Below are 14,454 nucleotides of genomic sequence, written 5' to 3' on the forward strand. Positions count from 1 at the left end.
CTATGGCTGTAGCCCCAGGCTCTCCTTTCCCTTCCATGTTGGAGTTTTTAACTGGCTTGAGCTCATGAAGGTGACCATAACACGTTACATGTGCAACAGCTACATCATGTCTAGAGCACAGCATCTTCTTCCACATCCTCTGTTCTTACATTCTTTTTGCCTGCTCTTCTTCAATGTTGCCTGAGCCTAAAATGTCTATGGCTGAGCACTTGGTCTCCTACTCTTAGTACTGTGTCTTCGCATTAACTGCTCCCCACTGCAGTAAGCAGCTCTTCTTTGCAAGGTCAGGAGCAGCACAAATCGAAGGGAATAAACATAGCTATTTAGAAGGCAGTTTGACAGCGTGAACATATAGAAAATCATTATCAGTAGGTCCCCCCCTACGACTTCCCTAGCCATGGATTTTGACCATGTTTACAGTGCCAGGCATGAATCACCTCCTGTGGAGCAGGCCTCGATCCAGTCAAGAGAGCAAGTGGTTGCCCCATCAACAGTCTTGTCCGTTTCACCAGCGGGCTCATCCTGCCTGGCAGGTCAGCATTCATTGGAGCATTCAAAGATAAGACCTTTGGTGACTTCTCCCTCGGCAGCCCACATAGCACCTTCTGAAACTATGAAAACATGCTATGTTGGTGAGCATTTGTAACTCCTGTATTGGGGGGGGGGCTGCAGCAGGAGGATTGCTACGAGTTTGAGGTCAGCCTGGGGGACATATTGTGTTCCAGTCTAGCCTGGACCACAGTATATGACTGTCTCAAAAGAATTTTTTTATTGATTTTTATTGAGCTCTACATTTTTCTCTGCTCCCCTCCCTGCTTCTCCTCTCCCCTTCAACCTTCTTCCATGGTCCCCATGCTCCCAATTTACTCAGGAGATTTTTGTCTTTTTCTACTTCCCATGTATATTAGATCCATGTATGTCTCTAAAAGAGTTTTTTTTTTAAACAACAACAACAACAACAACGTTTTTAGGCTCCTTTACATTTTAAAATTAAGTCGAAACTCTTGTTTATAACAATAATCTCCGAGAATTCAAACACACACACACACACACACGCAATTGTGTACACTGCTGAAGATGAGGACACCCTCATTAGGTGAATTATTCATTTCTCTTTCTGCACGGAGAGGGGAGGTTTTTCAATCTCTTTCATTTCTTTGGGCTTTTCTTCAAGTCCCAGATGCTGTGTAGTGGATCTGAATTTCTTTTCCATAACTCAAATTCCATTTTTAACCCAAGATAATATATGTAAAGCTTGCATTCACATGATAATTAAGTATCCTCTTTGGATACTGAATCCTGGCTCTGTTACAGTCTAGCTGTAATCTAAAAGATGTTTTGAGCTGGATTCCTTGTCAGAATTAGGGCTCACACTTCTGTGCTGGGTCGATAACTGGACAAAGTTTGACACAGGTCTTGATATAGAATAAAAGCCCATTGAACAGTTTCTTATTACTTTGTCTGTAGTGAATATTGGTGTTAATAGAGTTCTGAAGGTCTTCGTGTTAACTTGAGAAGTATTCTGTTCCTTTATTTTGATCCTCAGTGTGTGTGTGTGTGTGTGTGTGTGTGTGTGTGTGTGCGCGCGCGCTGAGGTCTGAAGACAACACTAAGTGTTGTTCCTCAGGAACTGCTCACATTTTCCTTTGAGACAGAATCTCTCCCTGGCCTCTAAGTTGCCAAGTAGGCTAGGCTGGCTGGCCATCAAACTTAGGGTGCCACCTGCCTCCCTTGTGCCTACAAGCACGGGTCAACATTCCTGACTTTATAAGATGGTGAGTTCTGGGATGGGGGAGTCAAACTTGGGTCCTCATGCTTGCCTGCCAAGTGATTTACCAACTAAGTTGATACCCTGGGCCAGCCCATCACATTTCCAAAAACCATGAGAAGAGTGGGTGATGGAGGAAGGTCATTGGTTAAATAAAAAGAAACTGCTTGGCCCTCACTGGTTAGAAGATAGGTGGGAGGAGTAAACAGAACAGAATGCTGGGAGGAAGAGGAAGTGAGCTCAGACTCCACAGCTCTCCTCTCGGGAGCAGACGCCTCAGAGAGACGCCAGGCTCCCTGCTCCAGGGAAGATGCACGCGATGAAGCTCCGACCCAGGATGGACTTAGGCTAGAATCTTCCCGGTAAGACCAGTGCTCACTAAGACCGGTGCTCACAGATTATTAGAGATGGGTTGATCGGGATATCAGAATTAGCCAGTAAGGGCTAGGGCTAAAGGGCCAAGCAGTGATTAAATGAATACAGTTTGTGTGTTGTTATTTCGGGCATAAGCTAGCCAGGCAGCCGGGGTGCTGGGGACGCAGCCCCGCCGCCCTTATTACTACAAGTGGGTGAGTCTGTCCAGGAACAGGAGGTGACACTGGAGCAGCTGTGTGGCCCTCATCTGCCCGCAGTTCTCCACCTCTGCCTTTGACTGACAGCCTCATAGTCTCCTTCATCACCCACCCTTTACAAGCTAAGGTACAGTCAGTCAGTTGGTGTTAAGTGGATTGGTGATCCACATTAGATCCAGATGAAAAACATCTGCATTAAAAAAAAAAGATTCTCTTGAAAGGTGAGCTGACAAGTGGGTCCTTGGGTTAGGTATCCCGTGTTTGCACAGTCTGCATCACAGACCGTGATGGTCTGTCTGAGTTCACACCAAGAAGAAAGCTGGGCGGAGCTGGTGCTGGGCAGAGTCCAGTGAACCCTTGAGGAAAGAGATGACTGAAGGTCTGGACAACTTCACTCTCACCCTGTAAGTGAGGTCATATTCGTGTCTTAAGATTACTAGAGATTTGTGAATATGTATGCTTGCTTGAATGTATGTGGAGGCTGTAGGATGACGTCACGAATCATCCTCCATTAATCTTTCACCTTATTCATTGAGGCAAGGTCTGTCAATCAAAACCAGAGCTCACTGATACAGTGTGTCTCTAGAGCCAGCTTGCTCTGGTGGATCCTGTGTCTCTGCCTTCTGCAGCTAGAATTACAGATGGGCCACCATGACCACTCAGCATTTCCATGGGCTCTGGGGATCCGAACTCTGATCCTTAGGCTTGCACAACAAGTCTTTTAACCACTGAGCCATCTCTCTAGAAAGTCTTTAATGACAGCTGCCACTTAGGGGTTCCCTGGGATTTGGGTAGTCATGGTTGCCATTGATGACCTCATCAGGCTCTAGAGTCACATAGAGGATAAATCTCTGGGTGTGTCTGGGTGTGATGGAGGAAGGTCATTGGCTAATAAAGGCACTGCCCTGGCCCATTTTATTGGTTAGAGGATAGGTGGGAGGAGTAAACAGAACAAAATGCTGGGAGGAAGAGGAAGTGAGCTCAGAGACTCCACAGCTCCTCCTGGGAGCAGACGCCTCAGAGAGAGACGCCATGCCCCGCTCCCGGGATGAAGCTCCGACCCAGGATGGACTAGGCTAGAATCTCCCCGGTAAGCGCACCTTGGGGTGCTACACACAGATGATTAGAAATGGGCTAAATTAATATGTGAGAATTAGCCTAGAAGAGAATGGGCCAAGCAGTGATTAAAAGAATACAGTTTGTGTGTTGTTATTTCAGGGCATAAGCTAGCTGAGCAGGCAGCCGGGGTGCCAGGGACGCAGCCCCGACGCCCCTATTACTACATGGGTGAGAGTTTCTAGAATGGATTAGCTGAGGAGGAAAGACCCACCTTGAAACGAGTGCAGCCCCATCCCATGGACTGGGGACCCGAACTGAATATTAAGGAGAAAATGAGCTGAGACCAGCATTTGTCTCTCTCTGCTTCCTGACTGGGTTGTGACCAACTGCCTCCAGCTGCCCTGCTGTGACCTGAGGACAGGTAGGTGGCAGTGGGTATAGGATAGAGATTGTATTCCATCGAAATAACTCTGGATCTGACCGCGAATGAAGCGAGGGAGGGGCAGGTGTGTCGCTTCTTTTTTAACAGGGGAATGCTTCAGCTCTATCTGGTAAGGATCAGAGGGCAGGAAGTAGATGAAACAAGAAAATCCCATGAGACACTTATTTGTGAAGCCATGGCAAGCGTTTTAATGACAACTGCCACCACGGGTTAAATAAATAGCTTTGAAAATCTATTGTAAATGCTACAAATATACGTGTCCAACGTCCAACCAAGGTCACCAGGCTTCCAGGACCTTTTCTCAGCTACAGATTTTAGTAATAGAAAAAAACGAAAACAATGGCCATCCCCTGGTATGTCTATGAGTGCTGCTCAGCTGAGGGTCACAGTACCGGGTGTCCTCTCCCTCTGATGATGGATGGAGAGCGCCAGGCCCTGGACATCCTAGGAGTTCATCTGCTCACTTTTCATGCAATCACTCTGCTCCGAGTGGATACAATTCTGTGCTGTGCTGTTACACCGCTGTGCAAAGCCACAGTTTAAATGACAATCTAACATAGATTTTTTTTTAATCATTTTGAGCTTATGTTGGTTTACCCTGCCCAATAAAATCTGATAACTCAACTCTACCCCCAAACATCTTTTCTGTTAGTTCAGTACAGTGTTGGCTGTCTCTTGTGGTAGCCATGGCCCATCTGCCTGGCTCTGAACACCCTGCCCTTATGATTGGACTAACATCTCTCTACAGTGTTCACACTGAGGGAGACACCGAATCTCTGACTTCACAGGGAGTGGCCGGGTGTCACAGTCTGTGCCCTGTTCTCCTGGCCACATCCTATTCAGATAGCTGTGAACACTCTTCCACCCGCTGGCCTGACCCAACTGGTGATGGCTGTGGAACTCACTCTCCCCATGGGAGGAGCTGAGCACTTCCTATATTGTTTAAAGAAAAAAAGCCAGAAAAGGTCAACAAAGCAGGGAGATATAAAAACAGGTTAATGTTACAACATCAAGCTCGAACTCATTGATGATCTTCCTAAAAAGAGGGAAAAAAAACCCTATCTAGTGAATAGAAATATAATTTATATTTCATTTAGGAAAATATACCACTTGGTCCTTGGAAATAAACATGAAATTCAATCAAATGGAAGCCTAGGCCACAAGAAGGAGACATGGAAGCAAAAAGGGATATAGAATTGAATGTAAAATTCTTGTTCTTCCTAAAAGACAACCAGTACAAGATGTACTTCGTCCTGGGTACCAGGTTGATGGACATGGGCTGTCCTCAGAAACATGAAGATTGAATTAAAATGGAGGCTGCCTCTTAGCAAGCCCTATGTTTACATTTTGTTCCTTTATTAGAAATATAAACCAACAGTCGTTTGTGTCTTTTTATTTGTCTTTTTTGTATTTTTTTAACAAATATTTTTGGTAGCTTTTCTGCAGTGTATCTTGAGTCAGAAAATAACCCTCTCACCTCTGAGTAGTTCTGTCATGGATCAACTCTGCCTCCCTGTGGAGTCAGAGACTCAAACTTCTGGAAACCTATCCATCCTCAACTGCTAAAAAAACAAAACAAAACAAAAAACCCTTTAATATAAAAACCTCCCTTCCCAGCTTCTAAACGGCTAGCTGGCATTTTGTGGGCCCCAATCTTCCTCGCTCAGTCCACTGGGAGCTTGCTCCATCCAGCTACTCGGCCGAGGGAAGGAAGAAAGGAGGGCACTGTCCGAGTTGGAGAGGTGGCCAGAATGCTACACATTGTCTTGGAATTTCTCCAGATAGGTTCTGAGATCCTTAGATGTGCCCACATCTAGGTCTTGGCAGACCCATTTGATGTCATCGTCCCCACTGAGGATAGAGTTCACTGTGGGGCAGTTGTCCTCGGGTGGCATGGTGAAGGTGGCAAACTTCACCTTCTTCATCTTGGAGGTGGGTGAGTTTGCAGGTTCCTGCCTGAGCTCCCTCCCCTGCCGCCCCCCGGAGCCGGGTGGCCTGTGGACCTGGCTCTGCATGTGCTTCTGGGAGCCACCATTGAGAAGCAGGTGGTTGCTCTCTTCACAGCCTCCCAGCCCTCGGTCTATGATGGTCGTGTGTTCATCTTGGGGAGGTGACACATCCCCAATGTTCTCCAGGAGTTCTGCCTCATTGCCCAGCCATACCCAGTCGTGAGAGTGAGTCATGGATGCCTGGCCTTCCAGAGGCACCTGTTTGTGCCTATACTTGAAGGCAAAGGTGGCACAGTTAATGAGAAAGACAAGGATGGCCAGGCAGAAGACCCCCAGGAGGGCGTACATTCCAATCTCCAGGTCACTCAGGCCATGGGCGGTCTGCATCAGACCATTCTCCTCCAGTGTACTTCCGGCTTTGGGGAGGTCCACATGGGCTGGGAAGTTGGTGAAGTCTATGGGGATGCTGTGTAGCCTGGCCCCATCCAGCCTGCCACTCTTCCCCACTTTGTTATCCAGCAGGGACTTGGCAGTGGTGGTGGCACTCAGCAGGGCCCCTTCCTCACGATCCCCAGGAGAGTTGCCATGGTAGCGCTCATCCTGGCCTGAGCGGTCCAGGTCCTGAATCTTCTGCCGGCGATCACTGGCATGGTTCTTTATTTCCTCCTCATCCTTATCACCAGTCTTGATGGCGTCAGCATCGTCCCATCCAAACTTGACCCCCACGTGGCCGATGCCCACAGCTAGCACACTCTTGCGTTTGGATTTCTGACAGGCCTCAGCAATGGACATGTCCACTCGGAGCAATGGGCCCTGGCCTTCTCCTTCAGCCACCACAGTGGGCCACCAAGGTGAGAGGGGCTGTGGGATGGACACGACAGTCTCGTCCAAGGAAGTGGCCGTCAGGGAGAAGTCCTTGGTGTCATAGATGTCCAGGGGTGTCACTGAGCCATCACTGAATTGGAGCCATGTGCTGACTATAGCTTCCTGCAGGAACAGAGACCATGAGAACCACTTTGGGGGGTGCCTTATCTCCAGGGACTCATCCTAGAACACCACCAAAGAAATAGGAAGGGTGACATGGAGTCCTGATCTGGTGCCAGTGAGGTGGGGGAAGTGAATATGCTTTCCATCCGAGAGATACCCTAACACGGCTCCAGCATCAGCCAGATGCAGAAAACACACACAGTCCTGGACCGGCTTTTTGTTATCTGCCAACCATTTGTTCCTGGGCTTCATTAGCCTCATAGGACAATGGAGACTTGTAGAGGTGGGAAACTGAAGCAGGAAATTCTGCCAGAGCCAAAGACCTGAAACTGAAAACTACGGGCTGGGAATGTGGACCAGTTGGTAACATGTTTGCCTAGAGTTCATGAAGTCCTGGGTTTGACTCCCCATACTGCCTAGCCTAGATGTGGTAGAGCATGCCTTTTATTCCAGGGCTTGGAATGGAGTTGGAAGCAAGGAGCTCGAGGTCATTCCAGGGTACATGAGACACTGTCTCAAAAAAGCTTGTCTTCTCTCCTGTGATTGTTAATCTTGGTCATCAACTTGACTACATCCAGAATCAATAGAAGCCCTTGCTGCTGGGCACTCTTGGGAGGAATTTCCTTAATCAGATTACCTGAAGCAATAAGACCCATGCTAAACCTGGGCCACGCCTCTATTGGCAGCCCAGATAAAAGACAGAGAGGAAGGAAGCATTGCTTTTTGCCTGCTTGCCCTCTTGCTGGCAAGTTTATCTATCCTATTGCTGCAGCTGGTATTATATCCAACTTCAGGTTTTCATCATGGACCGAAGACCAGCAGCCTTTCAGGAATCACCCAGAACTCCTGAGCTAGACTGGAACTGTAGAGACATCCAAGCTCACACTTTGAACAACTACCAGGTTCTCTACTTTTCCATCATGAGCCGGCCATTATTGGCCTACCTGGACCACAGCCAGTAAGTCACTCTACTAATCCCCTTCTAATGTAGATCTTCATTCTTACAGTTCTGTTCCTCTAGAGGACCCTGACTAATTTCTCTCCCCTCCCCACCCTATTCTTCCACAGGGTCTTAAAGGTGCCTTTTGCTTTGTGGGGGGAAACAGAAAAACAAGATTATCTTCCCTTTGGAAGTGTGCCATGGCACACTCTTTGCAGGACTGTCAGGTGGCTAATAGTGACATGCCTATGACACCTGGTGGGCTCATCTCAGCTGCCTTAGAACAGACCAACAGACCAGCAAAGTTCCGGCCAAAAAAGACCTGCAATCGTTCAGCCAAGGCCCAAACAGACATAAAAACTCTTCCACTGTGGAGACCAGGGAAGGGAGTTTGAGTGCTTCTGGCTCCATCCTCATATGCTTGCTATGTTCTCAGTAAGCACAGACATTGCCTAATGCACAGTCCAGGGATAATACACTGAGATGGTGGATACAGACCCACCTAGATGGAATGCTGCCGAGCATTTCCTGTGGAAGCCCTCACCTTCAGCACCGTGGACAGAGCCTTAACTTGCTGGTCACCAGGACAAACCTGGAACTCTTTAGGATTCTAACAGGGGAAGGAACCACAAACAGAGCACCTATGCATATTAGGGCTCAGCTCAGAGGCTGCGTCTCTTGCAAAGTAGATGCCACTACAACAAGTTTAAGCAGCGTGTCCCTTGTCTGTCAGGTTAGCAAGAAGTTAGCTGAGCTGTGCTGTGCTGGAGACCCAGGGATCAGCCAGTGCCCAAGCCTCGTGGTTAGGTGTACCCAGAACAGCTATGCTTAGCCTTTCCCTAAAGGCTCACTGTGGTGTACCAGACCAGTCCTGATTGTGGGAGCCTTTCTGGTTGCTCACCTGGCCACACCCACCTTAGCCCCTATTGTGACAGCAAGAGGAGGCAGTGGGAGCCTCTTTACATAAGACAGGTTGAAAAATCTCTTTCCTTTCTGCCACTGGTGGAAACAAGAAAGCTGTATTCAGTCCTGGGCTGGTGTGGCACTGCCTGTGGGCCACAGGGAAGGGAAGCAGAGACACGGACTGGAAGCTGGACCCAAGTGAATGTGGAACCACACGGAGCTCCTCGGGAGCAGAGCAAGGTAAAGCAACAGCTGCACAAGGCTTCCCCGATAAAAGCAAAACTCCATCTGTGGGTAGGCGGCAGGTGTCACAAAAGGCGCGTTAAAAATACACACAGGAGGTCTGTGGGATCGCTGAGTGGATCAAAGCCCTGACTGCAAGCCTGACGCCACAGGAGTTCAATCTCAAAAACCCACTGTCAAGGTGAAAGGAGACAGGACGGACTGCTTAAATTTGTCTTCTGACTTCCACACATTCACTGTGGCATGCACATGCGCGAGCACACACACACAAATACACACACACTGTACTACTACTACTACTAATAATTTAAAAACCTAGATGATCAGACTAATATTAGAGATTCAGGAACAACTGGAAAAGTCTGGATTAAAATAAACCAAGAAAAAAAAAACAATCGCTAATGAAATAAAATGGCAAAAGAGAAATTAAAGCAGAAACTACTCTAGGAGAGCAGAGGTGAGGGGGGAAAGGCAGGGAGGGATGTGTGGAGACCTACACAGAATTTCTAGAAATGGAAAACTGAGAGGTGTGTTGCCTGCAGTCTTGGGACTTGGGAGGTGGAGGCAGGAGGCTCAAGAGCTGAAGGTCAGTCTCAGTTACGGAGGCCAGCCTAGGCTACACAGGACCCCCATCTCAAAGAAAAGAATAGGGGGAGGGAGAAAGTGAGTGAGTTACTTGGGATGCCTTATACAGCAGGCACGACACGCCTGAGGAGAGAGCCAGCTCACTAGCCAACACAACCAGCATGCTACTCAGGACTAGGAAGACAAGCAAGACAAGACAGGCAGGTGGAGAGGGATAAGGAGAACCAGTTGGGTCAGTCGTCCAGTTACAAGCTTCAAGAGGAAATCAGAATAAGAAAGGCAAAATCAAGCACTGGTGACTGCAATCCAATATGGCAGCAGGGGAAGAAAGACTTCAGGTGTCCCTGCCTACAGGCTGCTTCCTTCTGTTTAGGGCAACTGAGGCTGAGTCTCTACTGTTCGGAACAGAAAGGCCAGAGCAAAGTTCTGTGGAGCAAGGGGGATTGCACTGGCCACTGCTGACCGCTCCTCTGCTCTCCGCTATTTTAAAGTGTGACTATTTTATTGGAGGTTGAGAGAAAAAATACAGGACAGGCAAGATGTAAATCTTGGCAGCTGCCTAGAAGAGAAAGAGAAAAGGGGGAGAGAGAAACCCTTCCTAATTGTTGAGTTAATGCCAACAACGGAAGTCTGGAAACAGCTCTATGTGGGGTCTATACAGCTTTCAGAAACAAAACAAAACAAACAAAAAACAAGAAAGCACAGAGGGCTGGGCACACTTAGGATTTTGTCCAAAGGTGAGAGGGAAAAAAGGTAAAGGGAATAGTTACGTTTCTGAGTTAGACTCTGCACTAATTTGAAGCCTCACAATGGTGTGGAACAGTTATCCTGCCGCTCAGCTCCTACAAGCTTGGCTTTCCACCATCAACTCTGCGAATTCATCTTTGCTCACAAGCATCCTCTGGCTTTGGAGCCTGAGTTCTTGAGTGAAGCCAGAGATGCCAAGGAATTCACAGCCCCTAGGGCTGTCCCTGATGAACAATGGATCGGTGGTGTTCTACCAAACCCAGCTCCCTCATCCTTTGAGCATGGTCCATCCCTGGCCTTTTCTAGTCTGGTATGGTCTCTCTGGCAGCATTGGTGGGTGAACATGTCTTCATCAGTGGCTGAGTGGGTGACGTATATACAGGATCTGCCCTTCCCTTCCTTGCACACTGCCTGCTTTGTCTGCTGAGGGGCCTTCATTGTCCAGATAAACAAGCAATGTTTGCTTCAGCCTCAGCATGTAGGGAAATGGATACGGACAGAGTGTGGCCCTGAGCCTTTGGTTTCGACACTTGGACATTCTCATACTCACACCACCCGCCAGAATCCTAGGCAACTCATTTAGTTTTTTTTTCCTTCCACCCAAGCTTAAAAATAAGCAAGGCTCATATTCTGAATTTTCAGAAAGGAAGCTATGAATGACACACACAGGAGTGTCTGCCTTGTGAGATAAAATGTTGTTCATTGTGGCTGCCTTTCATCTGGAATTAATTTTTCTTCCCCCACCTGGACAGAGAAGTACGTTAATATAAACCAAGTCCTGCTCCAAGGACCGATAGTGGGATTGAAACTTCAGTCTGGTCAGGGCCATTTCCATCAGCTCTGCCTTGTGATTGAGATCTGGTCCTGCTGTCGTCTCATTACAGCAAGGCTGGAAACCTCGCCAGAGAATCCAACCCACATCTCCCAAGATGATAAATGCCGAGTGACTTCAAATAACACGTGGCCACCAGTGATTAAGACCCTGCTTCTTTAGAGAGTCATACTTGTGAATTGAAGCTGCTCTATCTATAAGTCTCCTGCATCTGGCCTGGGCATCCAATTACTACTGGTTGATGAAGACAGATGGGTCATGTTGGATGTGGACAGTGGTTTTATCTTATAACCAGAGGCTGCGCTGCTTGTCCATTCTAATCCATGTTCCATCTTAGCAAAGCGCTTCCAGCTTTTTGACTTTTTTTCTCTGTTCTTTGGACCCTCATCTTTTTTCTTGCATGCATGAAGATCCAAGGTTGGTATTAGGTATCTTCTTCAGTGGCTCTCCACCTTGATACAGGATCTTACTAAACCTGAAGCTTGCTGATTGAGCTAGGTTCGCTGGCCAGCAAACCCCTGGAATCCTATTGTCTCCACCTCTCCACAACTGTGCTGTAAGCATGTATCACTTTTCCACTCTCATTTACAAACTGGACCACACCGCCAATTCCTGTCTTCAGGGAGAAGGACGGAGGAGCCATCACTGCAGACTGGACAAGGCTGGAATGCACTCCCAGTCTCTCTAGCTGATGTTTGGGACCAAAGTGAGGTAGCAACTGTCTACTGTGCTAGATAGGATGGCTTGGTTTTGTTTTGGTTTTTGTTGTTGTTGTTGTTTGAGACAAGGTTTCTCTGTGTAGTCCTGGCTATCCTGGAACTCACAGAGATCCACCTACCTCTGCCTCCCCAGTACTGGGTTAAAGGCATGCACCACCACTGCCTGGCTCAGGATGGCTTTTCAAAGACAGCTTGGTAGAGTTTCCAGAAGCTGGGCACATGGTGAGGGATGCCCTTCTCGTCTGTGTCACATGGTGCAGTTCTCTATGGGACAGGGATGACTTCCTGGGCTACCTAGCCACGGGATGGTGGAGTTATCGCCCCCTTTAGGGTCACCAGTTCCTGCTGCTGATAGTAGAGGAGGGTGACAGAGCCTGGGGCAGACTTTATTGTGGGTGAGGGAGGTGAAGTGGGGGAAGAAGGAATTGATGGTCACAAGGACCTAAGTGAGGCAACTAGATAATTACAATAACTGACTATGAGATGGGGACCTCGTCATTCACAACAAGGATCTTGCTCCCAAACAGCAAACCCCTGGAAGTAGATCATTCCCTGGATGAGAAGTCAGCACTGTAACACCCTGAGTGTAGGGCCCAGCTGGGTTTCCACAGAACTGGGACAATGTTACAGTAAGTTGTTAGGCAGTCCTAATCGTTACACAGCAGTAGCTAGCTGATACATCCATGTGTGCTGAGTACCATTCCAGGGTCCTTCTTGGACCCTACAGCAGGGATGATGAAGTCATGTGGATTTCACAAATCATGTGCCACCTGTTGGCACCTCTAACTCGGCCATAATATAGGCAGTGTATGTCTGCCAGTATTTAAACCCTGCAGGGCACCTAGGATTTTTCTGGTTTTCCCTAAAAGCACCAAACCTCTCCGGCTTTACTCTGCCTGCGCAGATGGTCACTGTGTTCTGTCTTCATAGTATGTCTACTCCCACAGAGCCCGTTTTGTTCCATTATACTGTGTGAAGGACTGGAGGCCCCACTGCCTCCTTGTCTGGTCTAGAGCCTGTTGCCCATGCCAGTCACAGCAGGCCAAACTCCTGGCATACCCTGTCCTCACTGGGGTTAACATAGAGCTTCACCGCAGCCTGCCAACTTCTCCTGGTTGTGTGTCACCCGTGGGAACCAGCTTTGGAAACAAATGCCTGAGCCAGTATGAGGCCTACCCTGGTGGAGTCCTGAGGTCCCTAATGTTTCTGTTCTTAACAGTGATGGACAGTGACTGACACTCACAAAGGGAATGGTGACAGAGACCTTCTTTGTAGCACACAGTAGTTGATTCCAATATAATTCTCAGACATGAGATGAAGTGGTTCCCTCTAAGGACTGAGGTCCAGGTTGGGTCCTCCCAGAGCTCCACCTCCAGAATCTTGTTCAGTTCAGAAGTATGTGGTACTCCATGTTTCCTTCTCTCTTTCTACCAGCTCCCAACCTCCACTGACTTGTAATGGTGTTTGCTGTGAGCCTACTGTGCACAGTAGAGGGTCAGCTCTGCAAAGCATTGCCCCCACAGAAAGTTACCCTATAGCCCATTTCCAGAAAGTCAACAGCAAACACAGGTGTGGAGTACATGTTAGCAGTGATTTCTGTGGCGTAGTGAATGCGTAATAGAAGTGGGAGAGGAGGCAGAGATCGACAAGGCTGTGAGGATGGCCTTAGTGAGCAGAGGGGGTTGAAACTATGGGTGGAAAATGAGCCAACAGTGTTGAGGGAAGAGTGAGCTCAGGGGAACACATCTCAGATCAGAAGAAATGCAAGGAAAGAATTTCAGATGAACATGGCAGGCAGGGACCTGTTAAGCACCAGGGAGTTCCAGAGAGTTGGGGACAGAGAGCAGGCAGGATTGTACCTGCCAGGGTATATGGGTCCTGGAGGTATCTGTATCATTAGGGAAACACAAGGGGGCAGTTGACCTGGTCTGATCATTGCATCCTCAGCCCAGGGGAGGGAATTGGGGAAGGACTGGGAGGAGGCTGTGGGAGTGAGGTGAGATTGGGTGGGAGTGGGGTGAAGGTTGGGATGAGGGAGAGGAGTGGGAGTGGAGGATGCTCTGGGAGTGGAGTGCAGTAAGGTTGAGTGAGAAGTAGATGGAGGAATAGAAGTAGGGTGAGAAGCAGGATAGGGGTGAGGGGTGGGAGCTGGGTGAGGGGTGGGAGGAGGGTGAGGGGTGGGAGCTGGGTGAGGGGTGGGAGGAGGGTGATTGGTGGGAGCTGGGTAAGAGCTGGGAGAGGGGTGAGCAGTGGGAGAAGGATGAGGGAGGTGGGAGCTGGGTGAGGGGTGGGAACTGGGTGAGGGGTGGGAACTGGGTGAGGGGTGGGAGCTGGGTGATGTGTGGGATCAGGGTGAGAAGTGGGAGGTGAGTGATGGGTGGGTGGCGGGTGAGGGGTGGCAGCTGGGCGAAGGTGGCAGCTGGGTAAGGGGTGGGAGCTGAGTGAGGGGTGGGAGCTCGGTGAGTTGTTGGAGGTGGGTGAGGGGTGGGACCTGGGTAAGGTGTGGAAGGTAGGTGAGTTTTGGGAGCTGGGTCAGGGATGGGAGTACGGTTAGAGGTGCGATGTGGTTGAGGGGTGGTGCTGGTTGTGGGGTGGGATCTGGGTCAAGGGTGGGAATTTGGTGAGAGGTGGGAGAGGGTTGCTGGGCATGAACTGGGTGAGGGTTGAGGGGTGGGAACTTGGTTAGTGGTGTGAGCTGGGTGACTGTT

At 48.9% G+C, this 14,454-nt stretch overlaps 1 protein-coding gene across 2 annotated transcripts in view; it reads right to left on the reverse strand.

Annotated features, from left to right (window-relative positions):
• Window positions 1-3,766: 3,766 nt before the first annotated feature.
• The window catches only part of Tmem132c (transmembrane protein 132C), a 310,009-nt gene continuing 299,321 nt past the window's right edge, over window positions 3,767-14,454 (reverse strand). For both annotated transcript variants that reach the window (XM_041649352.1, XM_041649351.1), the window contains exon 9: window positions 3,767-6,777. In XM_041649352.1, the coding sequence (XP_041505286.1) occupies window positions 5,596-6,777 (1,182 nt within the window). In that variant the 3' untranslated portion in view covers window positions 3,767-5,595. The remainder of the gene's footprint in view (window positions 6,778-14,454) is intronic.

This window comes from Microtus oregoni, unplaced genomic scaffold, assembly GCF_018167655.1.
Source record: "Microtus oregoni isolate MIOR12 unplaced genomic scaffold, Mior012 000003F_ref0000135, whole genome shotgun sequence".
Classification (NCBI taxonomy): Eukaryota; Metazoa; Chordata; class Mammalia; order Rodentia; family Cricetidae; genus Microtus; species Microtus oregoni.